Here is an 11635-nt window from a genome sequence, read left to right on the forward strand (position 1 = left end):
TGTAAAATATCCACACAGAGCAATTGGGAACTGTCAATTTATGTCCATAAGAAGTGCTTGTTTTTTTCCACTGACAGGCACAGATTATTTAAGTGTCTGACAACATTGTAAGGTAACATGCTGAGGATCTTTAGAGAGGTCTATCGTTCTGTCAAAGAGTGGGATCCTTTTTGTTCAACCAGAAAAAGACCCAAAACCTGCCGTCGCCAAACACACCAGATTCCATTTAAAAAAATGTTCATTTCAGCGTGTATAGAGCATATTTTAACATCTGACTAGGTGAATTAAGGTTCTAGTTTCACTCTGACAGACCAAGCTTGTGGCATGCGTCAAAATGCACATAGTTTATCAATAGTTTCATAAAGTTCGAACCAGAAATCATAGCTCCTTATATATTTATTTTTTTTCTGTTGGAAGCTAGTGAATGCGCCGTTCCAATGCCATTCTCATTGCAACTGTAGCCCTTACAGAAGCTTCCTTATCCAGCTTGGAACTTGTGCATCTTTTCGGGGACTTTGTGCAATAAATCCATACTCATAGATCTAATATCTATTGTCTTTTTGTTCATATTTTATCCATAATCGATGATTTATCATCACTTGCTTTGATGCTAACAGCCATATTAGTTCTCCCATAATGCTCTGCCAGAGTCTTTTGACCAATCAGGGGTTTCTGTGAGCACACAAAAAGTGGAAAAAAGTGTTTGGACTATTTTGAAGGAAATGTGAATAGTTTGTAAACTACATAGCTAATAATGTTTTGGGATTTTTTATTTGTTTTTTTTTTACTTCCTGAGTCTCAACACTAGGAGAATAGTTTAAAGGAACAAAAAGACAGAGATTTTTGTAAAAATCTGTGAGATTTAATTTCAGTTTTATTTTGTCTTTATAGTCCCATCTCCATTTTCTACATTCATGTGACATCACTGAAGCAACATATTCTAATAGCCCAGGTTATCCTGAAAACAATGGTGTTTGTGCATCACAGGGTTGATGTTATACAAGCTGTATTACACAATAAATCCACGCGAACCAATTGGTGATTGTTTCAGAAGTTTGGAGACAAACCAAGATGGCTTTTGTGAGTTTTATTTTGCTCCGGTTGACTTTGAATGAATTGTGTTTTACATTGATACAGTTCCTTTTTATTTAAATGAAGTCTGATGGTTTTTGCAATAATGATTTCGATGTTTCTGGTTAAACGAAAAAAGGCCTTACTCGGACAAAAAGGTCCATCTCTGTAAGTTTTCTTTCCATAATGTTGCCAGACACTTAGAATAACAATCTGTCAGTGGCAAAAACAAACACTTTTAATGGATGTAAATTGACTGTGCTCAGTTACCTGCAAGGCACCCTGTTGTTCTCACACAATACTGGATCATTTTTAAAAACTGCTGTCTCCATTACTCACTTAGACAAAAAAAAAGTAAAAATAGGGTCCAGGCTGAAATATGAGCTACTAGTTATTCTCTAACTTTTCATTGAACGCATCATCAGGTCAAAATCTCACTTTGTCCAATGCTTTAGTTCATAACTGTACAGCTAATGGCCTTCCTGTCAGCCTCAGGTTTGTTTTTAGTCCTAATTAGCAAATGTTAGCGTGTCGATGCACTAAACTAAGATGGTGAACATTGTTATTGCTGCTTATTATTGTGTTAACATTGCCATTGTCAGCAGTTGAGCATGCTGACGTTAGCATTTAGATCAAACACAGCTGTGCAGTACAGCCTCACACAAGTGCCAGTGTGGCTGTATTAGTCCAGTTATAGATCATGAGAAGAATAGTAAATCACCAAAAATTACTTATTAAATCCACTTTGGTCGGAGGGAACACAATTAGAGCTTTAACTTCAAAAGTGAGAATCAGAAGGCCAAATATAATACATTTATTCGCAATACAAAGTTGTTAATGCGGTTGATTGTTGCCTTCAGGGACACGCAGGTTTGCCCGGTGAGCCTGGAAAAGATGGAATATCTGGAGAGAAGGTATGTGTAGCATGTTAGGTTAAAATACTTCCTCGTAATATTCCTCCCCTACTTTAACACTCGACAAAATGACACAATGAAGTTCCTTTGCTCCAACCAACTACTGTGCGAACTGGCATTTCCACTCATAGGTCATGAGTTTGGAAAAAGATTGATACCATGATCAACTTGCACATAAATAATTTGATAAACAGGTTAATGTGATGTTCTCCATTCTCACAATTTGATTAATATGTTGTTGTTTCCACAGGGAGACACCGGAGAGCAGGGTCCTCAGGGGCCACCAGGTCGCATGGGAGATGATGTAGGGACGCTCATTCCTCAGTTACAATGTGTTATTACAGAACTGTGTGAGTCTTTAAAGAGGAAAGTTATATATATTATTAAAGGACACTCTTTTGTCGTTTTAGGGGCAAAGGGGTCCCATTGGATTCCCTGGAACCACAGGAGAAAAGGGAGACAGAGTGAGTTAAACCACAAAATATTTTTTCTAAGGGACTCCAACCTATTTTCATTCCCAGCTTATCTGCTACAGACACTTTGTCACGACACACAGGGCACCCTGTAGCAAGTCTATGGGAAAAACAGCTGAGGCACAATGTAACGTGGATAATGTTGTGATTTCGGTTAGGGTTCAGAAACAAAAATACTTAGAAAAGTTAAGACAAGAAAATAATGTTTTGGGTTGAAATAGGTATGTTGCAGTTGCAGTTGCATCGACCATACATAGATTATATAATGTTAAAATAATACTGACTTTTGGTTTCACAAAGGACACAAACTGCTCTCTCCTGGATGAAAGTCTGGTTTTGTTTGACCAATTCTTTAAAAAAAAACAAACCTAAAAAAAACCCAATGTCTTTATTGACGTTTTCAATTATAATAGATATTACATATAATAAAATAGCCTTGGCAGCAAATATGGTATATATATGGTATATATATATATATATGTGTGTGTATGTGTATGTATGTATGTTTATATTTATATATATATATGTATGTACAGAAATCTCGATTACATGTGACCCAACTCTGCCTTTGGTTTTATTGGTCTTCAGTTCATGAATCTCCCTCATATATCTTCAAAAGTTACCTGCTTTCCTTTTGTAGTATATGTTAGTTTTCCCAAAGCAACACTTGTTGATAAATCCTTAGTATATTGATTTATACCTAGTTTGTTCACACTGACTAATTCTTACTGCTTTGTGTAAACCTTCTCGCTTTTCATACCACTTCGACTTCTCTCATTTTGCAATGGAGGTGTTTGGATTGGAGTTAGCTGAAAGTTGATGTGTGTCATGAAGACACTAAAGGGTGCCTTTGGCATCGATATCGCACGCTGAGGGGCTTAGCAAAGCGTCAGCATTCGACAGCCGGGGAATCAGAGCCGGCTGGTGCTCTTCATAAAATATAAGGATAAAATTTATTGAATATGTAGCTGATATAATCACTTCTAGCATTATGTTTGCAAATAAAAAGCAACTCCTCTGTTCACAGGGTCTGCCTGGTTTTAATGGCGTCCCAGGACCCACCGGTCCTCCTGGAGCTCCTGTAAGCAGTCTTATTTTGATCCATTCTAGGCCATGTTCTCTTTTGCATTTACTCTTAAGGACGTTTTGAATTGAAAGCAACCCTCAGGCTTGCTTCTGACCAAGTTTCTTCTCTCAGGGTGTGGAGGGAGTCCGTGGACGTCAGGGTTTGGAGGGTGCCAAGGGCGATGAAGTGAGTTCTGTACTTTTGCCTTTGGATTATATCGCAAGTCATTATCTAAGAAAACTGTTTTGATTAAAATAAACTTTGATTTTGATCAGGGAGCTGTGGGACCTCCAGGAGAGCAGGGTCCTGCCGGGGAAAAAGGAGATGTTGTAAGTACAGTGATGGGACTAATGACCTTATTGGTTCTTCAGCATGCTATTGTTTAGAGTGCAACTGACTTCTAACTGTGTGGTGTGATGTTACAGGGAGAGCCTGGGAAAGATGGCATGGATGGACTTCCTGGAGCTGATGGAGCAAAGGTGACATTAACAACAAATGCTTATTGTTCCTTTATTTTTATGAATTTATTAATTTCTTGTAATTCGGCAACTTTTTTAAGTTGCTTGTTGCCTTCTTGTATTTTTTGTATTTTAAAAAAAAAATTTCTTGTATTTTAAAAATGCACATATTGATTTTTGGTCCAAGATTTTTTCACTTTTAAGTATTTAAATTATCATGGTACGCAGAAACTCACTCAATGCATGCTTGCACTCATTGCATTTGTACTAATGTTGATCAATGTATCATTACACTCATATGTATCAACTTGTACTCAACAGGGAGAACCTGGCGCTTCTGGAGCCTCTGGTGTCAGGGGGATTGTGGGTATTCCAGTAAGTCCGATTTATTTTTTATCCATCGTGTATCCATCGTTTCTATATCATGTTGCACCTTGAAGTCATTGTCAGTTATTTCTTATATTGGTAATTATGACTCTGGATAGATTTTGAAGTCAAAGCACAGGACACTAATGGAGGGGAAGCTTCTCTGTGAAGCCACAGAGCAGGTCAGATCAATGAAACATTAAAGTCACACAACCAGCAGGAAAATAAATCTAATGCCAGGAGAGCGTCACCTTTGCCTCTAAGTGGGTCTGAGGATAAAGATTAGGCTTCAGTGGTAAAACTGAGTCCACAAACACCAATATAGAAGAAGAACAGTGTGTTTTACGTCCTTATCTTCTGAAAGAAGCTGTGCAAATAGCTTTCAAAGAAATGTACATTAACCATTACACATGAGTTAGCAGAGAGTTGCGTGCTACCTTTGGATACGCTGGCACTATAACAGTGGCACTGTGCGTCTGCTAGTCTGTTTATTACTTTGACATGTTGAACTGTGCTGCAGGACTGAAATTCCAAAAACCTTTTTTTTGTAATATATTGATCTCAAGAAGACCCAGAAAGAAATGCATGCATCAAATTTTAACAAGTTTAAAAAAATCTCTGCTTGCAGTTGAGTTACGGGCATTTCTTTTTGAACTCCCCTCGTACACTGAACAGTAGTCTTTGGCTGATGTGATTCAGCCATATTTGTTTTGTTTTCAGGCACTTTTCTATTACTGTGTGTGTCAATTTGAACATATTGGAGCCATCAGAAACATCTGAGTTTCCCTTAGGGCCAACTTTAATATTACACACACTCGTTTCGCTCTGCACCCAAAATGTGCTTTTCAAAATAAAGCTTTAAAAAAAATTATACATTATACATTATACATTATTTTCTACTTTTGTTGAGTTTCTTTTAATCAACATCAGTTCTAAATGTCAAATGTTCATTATTTTCAGAATTCTGAACCTTTAAATGTTTTTTTTTTTTTTTTTTTATGATGTCACTATGTATTTAGAGGAAAAAAAAACATTATTTTCAATTTACTACATGCAAAGTAGATTCTTTTGAATGATCACAGCCTGGAATATGTCACTGATTTGCAGCAACACTGGTTGTGACAGTGCACCTATTGGAAATAGCATGTTTTTTCTTAATATGCCAAATGTGGTAAAAAAAAAAAAATATATATATATATATATATATATGTATATATATCTATCTATATCTATATCTATATATATATATATATATACACACACACACACACACACACATATATATATATATATATATATATATATATATATATTACATCACCAGGTGGAAAATAGTAAAAATGACAAATTCCAAGGCAAAAGAAGAATTACACCCAGAAATAATACAAAGCAAGTTTTTTTATGTTTTGATGGCTGTGGGATCAAAAATTGCAGTTTGAATGGGTTTCAATGGCGCATTTTTTTGCACTTAACAATGTGAATGTAACAATTCTGTTTACAGAGTGTATTTTGGACACAATCTTAGCAAAAATGTGTGCATATGCATGAACACAGCCAAAGTTTTCAAAACAAATGAAGAATAAAAAGCATGTAAATTGCACCAGACAGTACCCAAGGGTTAATTCCTTTAAGAGTGAATGCTAATAACCAGTATAAATATCATAACTAGCCTATGAACAAGGCATTGGTAAAGCCTGGCTGAGCCACTGGTATAGCTTTGGATTCTGTGCCTTATAAAGATTGAAAAAGTTATATTTTTCTTAAGCTACCTCATTGACTTTTTTTAACACAGTATTATTTCTTCAGTGATACATTATTTTTTGTTTCTTCTGTGTGATGTGATGTCTTGCTGCTTCTAGGGGCTTCCTGGGAAGCAGGGAGTAGTTGGACCCGCTGGTATAAAGGTACTTTAAATAACCTTCTATTTAACAAGGCATGTTCAAAAATGTTTTATTACCACACCATTAATAGCACTCACTCATCGCAAGTGAACTGAACTGATAATTAAAAAGTTCTTGTTGTGGGTTTAGGGTGATACTGGTGCAGAAGGACCCATGGGGCCAGTTGGACTTCCTGGAAAGACTGTAAGATTTTCCGATCAAGCCTTCTGTTTCAATCTCATTATATCCATCTGTTATTTTGATGCATGTGCTGCAAGTGGATTTTTCAAAGCCAACGTGTGTTTTCATACAGGGCGAACCTGGAAAGGATGGACAAGATGGGAAACAAGGAGAAAAAGGAGCAACTGTGAGTTAAAAATTTTCCCAGTTGTAAGCAGGTCATTTTAAGGTTTCAGTTATATTGAGTTTTGTGTTTAATGGATTTTTGGTACATTAGTATTACTCAGTTGATGTGTAAACTGGAGCTGATATATTAACCATAGCTATAATTAATTTCAAGGGTGAAACAGGAAAACAAGGACCAGTGGGGCCTGCAGGTCCTCCAGGCATCCAGGTGAGACATTATTGAAATTTCTGTAATCTTTTTTGTGCTGCTGTTCGGACATTCTAAGTATTTAGCCCTTAGAAACTTGAGCAAATTTGTTTAATTTCGTCTTCAAACTCATGGAAAAAAAGACAATGAGCATCAAACAAAAAATTTTGTGCAAATTGCAAAATTAGGTAGATTTAGAAAATGTTTTTAAATAAGCAAGGGAAAAATGTCCAGGGGTAAAAAAAAAAAAAAATGGATTAAAAAAAAATGAGCAAAAAAATTCTAGGAAAGAAATTGATAAAAAAAAAAAAAAAAAAACTTGAAAAAATGTCTGTTTTGTTCCAGGTCCTGTCCTTCTTGTTTTTTTGTAATTTGTACTCATTTCTTGCTAATGTTTGGATGATTTCCTCTTTTGTTGCTCATTGCCTTCCTCGCAGTTTTTGAAAGACATTAAACCCATTGCTTAAGTTTCAAGGGTTAACACCATATGTATTATTAGAGGGAAATAAGAAATCAAATGAAGACTTCATATAAATACAATGTTGTATTTCCAGGGTGACAAAGGAGATAAAGGTAGCACTGGTGCCAAAGGCATGAAGGGTCACACTGGACACAAAGGTGATCAGGTTAGACAAATCTCATTTAACTCCTTAAAAAGATCTAAAATGATTTAAAAAAAATTTGAAAATCCACAATGATAAGAATTTTAGGTGAAGTCAGGTACATAAAATATTTTTTATCTCCATGCATTATTTAGGGACCTATGGGACCAATGGGACCAAAAGGAAGTCAGGTGAGAACTCTTATAATCTCTGTATTTATTTCAATCATGTCTTTATATGACCTCTCACAGCAATGTCACTGGTCCAAGAATTACACATTCACCACGTTACTTTTGTATACAGGGGGACACGGGTATGGCAGGAGATCTTGGCGTCAAGGGAGACCAGGTACGTAAAGCTAAGTGTTGTTTTGATAAATCATGTGAGCAGATAATGCAGCAGTGTCTGTCGGTGTAAATCTAAGAAGTCAACTGATCTCTGTGTGTTTTCAGGGCCCTCCTGGAGTCACTGGAAACAAAGGAGAGGTACTCAGAATTGCAGTCTGTACTGCACACATTTTCACACTCTTTCTGTTGCACAACGATATTTAACAATGAAATTATTATTCTCACATAGAAAACAAACATGGAATTAAGATGTAGCTAGAGGCTGAAAAGCAAAATGTAGATTGCTGATGTAAAAAAGAGATGTTCACAAGGTTTTTTTTTGTTTGTTTTGTTTTTTCAATCATAAGCCTGGAGAGAAGGGCTCACGGGGAGCTACAGGGGAAGCAGGTAGACCAGGTCAGCCAGGCCACGAGGGTTTGGCCGGTCCAATTGGAGCTCGAGGGCTGGAGGGAGAACCAGGCCTTCCTGGAGCACCAGGTCCAAGAGGTCTCCCTGTAAGTGTTACCATTGCTAATATACAGGACACACATGCTACTCAAGTCACTTTGATTTATGTTCAAACACCTTTAAAATTACTGACATTCACAGCAGAATCATGTGTACTTTGTGATAATTAGCAAACTGTTAGCCTGCTAAAAGGCTAAAGGAAGATGATAACATGGTCCCTGTGTAACTTGTGTATGCTAAATGTGTCATGTCATTTTTGAATATTTGAAAAGCAAATTTCCTCTTTCCTCAGCTGTAATATATTTTGATGACATGTCTTGAACTCAGGGGAGATTGCATTAATTTCCCAAACAAATGGGATTTGGGCTGGCTAGCTAACAACACCCATCATACTGCATATTACCACACTTAAAGTCATACTTCAACTCACAAATGACCATTTGTATACCAATTACTTACCCCTTCTTCATTACATTTGTAAGGAAAACTCTGGAATCCATGAATAGAGCAAATAACTCGTGCTGTATAATCCAAGTCTCATTTATCCACTCAGTGGACTTCAGTGCCTCTCAAACACATGGGCCTTTCTGATGGCAAACTGAGCAGAAAGTGAAACTTACATATGATCTCTTCAAAGCCAGATTACTTTGACAAAAGCAATAATTTTAACTTACTAAACACGGAGCTGCTGGTCTATTTTAACCCTTTCAAACCTGGGCAAATTGGCTTTATTTCTTTGAAAAACATAGAAGGAAGGCAATAAGCAACTGAAGAAGAAATGGCACTAAAATTAACAAGAAATCAGCAAAAAGTAGAAAAAAATTACCTGAAACTTAGCACAAAAAGAAAGCTGGAGCAGGAGTAGGTGCTGAAAATTATCATAATTTTGTAAAATAATTTATATATACTTCTAGTTGAGTTTCAGAGATTTCCAAATCCACTGATTTCTTGCAATTTGCGGGACATTTCTTGGCAAGTTGCTCATTGCCTTTTCCAAAATTCCAACCAGTTTAGTTGGGTTTTTGGGGGGCTTCAGGTGCATTTTAAATGCTTGTAAAATGCATCTGAACATAGCAAAAAAAAGGGTTTTTTCCCATGATTCAGTGTGTGTGGTCTGCTGATGCAGTGTAGATTAGTGATGAGTGGAAATGTACAACTCTTGGAACAGCTAGCAGTCTCTGTGCAGTGTTAATGTTCATTCCTTCATCGACAGGGCCCAAAAGTGACTGATGAGAAGCTTCGGGAAATGTGCTCAGCCGTTGTTGAAGGTGCAGCTTGTTCACTTAAGTTCATCACATCCATTTCTTCACTTTTAATCCTCTCCCGTTTTAAATTGATTTCTTCCTTTTCCTTTTAGAACAATTAGCAGAGTTCATGAAAGATTTTCTAAAGAAGCCAGCAGCCATCGGTGCCCCTGGTACTCCAGGACCAGCAGGACCTCCAGGACCCCCAGGACCAGCTGGAGCAGCAGGTTCAGCAGGGGCACCGGGGCAAGCAGGTCCCAAAGGCCATCCAGGCTTCTTTGGGCTTCCAGGTGCACCAGGCAAGAAAGGTCAGTGAGCCTTTTTAAATCCATTCTTCACTACTCAGTGCTGAAGTCCAGCAAAGCCAGTCCTCAGATAACCAGAGCTGCTGCTTTCAGCAATCTGTAGCTTCACCCTAAGTGGTTCGCAAACGCTGCATGTGTTTCACCAGCACTGTGATAGATAAGCTGTGCTGCTGTGATAGCTTTTTGCTTTTGCTTTATTTTCCTGGAGAGCATCCAGGGCTCACACAGGGCATGTTGTAGCAAGAAATTAAGTGAGGCCTTCAGAGAAAACAAAGCAGTGCGACTTTGTCTTCACACTGCCACGACGTGCTGACAGAAGTCACGCAGGGCACGCTGCGGATGGAAGGGATTCACCCGTGCATAACATTATACAATCAATGAGTCACCAAACAAGGCTGAATCAGAGTGGAGTCATTAAGTTTCCTAATTACATCCCGGCAACTGTGAAAACAGTATGCCTCTCCATTTCATCTCAGCATTAATGTGTGCGTCCTCTGCATGCTCTTGTATTCTGCAGGTGATGCTGGGGAAAAAGGAGAAAAGGGAGACAAGGGAGAGGACGGTGTAGGAATCAAAGGAAGCCCAGGAGCACCAGGTGCAGCAGGTAAGGCTGCATTCTTGTCACAATGAGACCACAATGCTGCTGAGAATGTTTCTTTTTATCAACAACCAGACCTGAAAGTTGGGTCCTTCCCATTTTTTTTCTTTAAGGAAATATAAACTACTATAATAATACTATTTCTGTTAGCAGCTGTCTTCTTCCCTGCATTTTTTGTCATATTACTGTTCCTCTTGGTGTATTAAAGCTATGTGTGGATCAGCAGAATATTTTGAGAATATTTGTCTCTGTGCATGAATATCCAAATGTGCATGTACAAGAGAAGCAGCAAAAGAAAAACAGTGTAGTCTACCATTAACTTCTATGTTGCACGAATGACAGGAACACATCATAACCGAAGACAAACCCTTTTCCCAGATGTTTTTAAAGTAGGCCCTAATGCAGTTATACTCAACCTACAGCTAAATCTGGCCTCCAATAGGGTGCTGGGTGGTCCCTCGACCATTTTCTAATTCACAATAAAAATTAAGTAATTGATACTTGGAAATGTTTTTGTACTTTTAGTGTGCATAATGTGCCAAGGTGCATAAAACAGCATCACAATAGAGCATGTTATTTTTATTTTTCTTAAGTGCCAGTAGAAGATCCCCTGCACCTGCCAGAAAAAGTCCTGAAATCCTTGAAACATCCTTAAAATCCTAGAAACATCCTAAAAACTGAGAAATGTCCTAAAATCCACAAAAAAAGAAAAAGAAAACAAAAATAAGAAGAAGAATATATAACTTTATTTATATAACACCTTTCAAAACAAAGTTACAAAGTACTTCACTACTTTACTTTACTCCTTACAACAAAGCTAAAATCAATGTGTACAAGATTTAAAACAAGGTCAAATAATAAAAAAAAAAGGAACAGTAAATGCCATCAGCTGAAAAAAGGCCAAATGATAAAAGTGAGTTTTAAGAGATTTAAAAGAGGTCCCTGAGTTTTCCTGTCTGAGATCCTCGGGCAGGGAGTTCCACAGCTGAGGGGCTTTCCTAAAATCCTTGCAACATCCTAAAATCCCTAGAAACTTGTATGGGGCTTTTCATGGACACATGTTCTGTCCCCCATGTGGGAGTGTCAGAGAGAACCAGTCAGCTCTGCTCTGGTTGGCCCAATCTGATTGTTTCAACCTGGGAGATGAATGTGTTTGTGCTTCTATAGATATTGCTTGTTCAGCTTTGTGACAGTGACTGGAAAATGCCTGACAAACACCACTGGGAACCTTAATAAAGGAAATTGTATTTATTTTTCCCACAGAAAATGTTTCGTATCTCAAAGTTGAAACGCTACTGCAGCTTGGACTTG

The 11635-nt window shown here is 37.6% G+C and overlaps 1 protein-coding gene across 1 annotated transcript in view; it reads left to right on the top strand.

The window, feature by feature from the left end:
* Nucleotides 1-11635, top strand: part of col9a1c (collagen, type IX, alpha 1c) — a 31139-nt gene that overhangs the window by 17588 nt on the left and 1916 nt on the right. The window contains exons 17-36 of the mRNA XM_088090209.1: nt 1932-1985; nt 2236-2289; nt 2396-2449; nt 3486-3539; nt 3657-3710; nt 3800-3853; nt 3950-4003; nt 4304-4357; nt 6208-6252; nt 6379-6432; nt 6542-6595; nt 6749-6802; nt 7336-7407; nt 7539-7574; nt 7687-7731; nt 7836-7868; nt 8078-8224; nt 9391-9445; nt 9535-9729; nt 10244-10330. Of these exons, the coding sequence (XP_087946335.1) occupies nt 1932-1985; nt 2236-2289; nt 2396-2449; nt 3486-3539; nt 3657-3710; nt 3800-3853; nt 3950-4003; nt 4304-4357; nt 6208-6252; nt 6379-6432; nt 6542-6595; nt 6749-6802; nt 7336-7407; nt 7539-7574; nt 7687-7731; nt 7836-7868; nt 8078-8224; nt 9391-9445; nt 9535-9729; nt 10244-10330 (1309 nt within the window). The remainder of the gene's footprint in view (nt 1-1931; nt 1986-2235; nt 2290-2395; nt 2450-3485; nt 3540-3656; nt 3711-3799; nt 3854-3949; nt 4004-4303; nt 4358-6207; nt 6253-6378; nt 6433-6541; nt 6596-6748; nt 6803-7335; nt 7408-7538; nt 7575-7686; nt 7732-7835; nt 7869-8077; nt 8225-9390; nt 9446-9534; nt 9730-10243; nt 10331-11635) is intronic.

This window comes from Plectropomus leopardus, chromosome 17 (assembly GCF_026936395.1).
Source record: "Plectropomus leopardus strain MGB_pleo_1.0 chromosome 17, ASM2693639v1, whole genome shotgun sequence".
Classification (NCBI taxonomy): Eukaryota; Metazoa; Chordata; class Actinopteri; order Perciformes; family Serranidae; genus Plectropomus; species Plectropomus leopardus.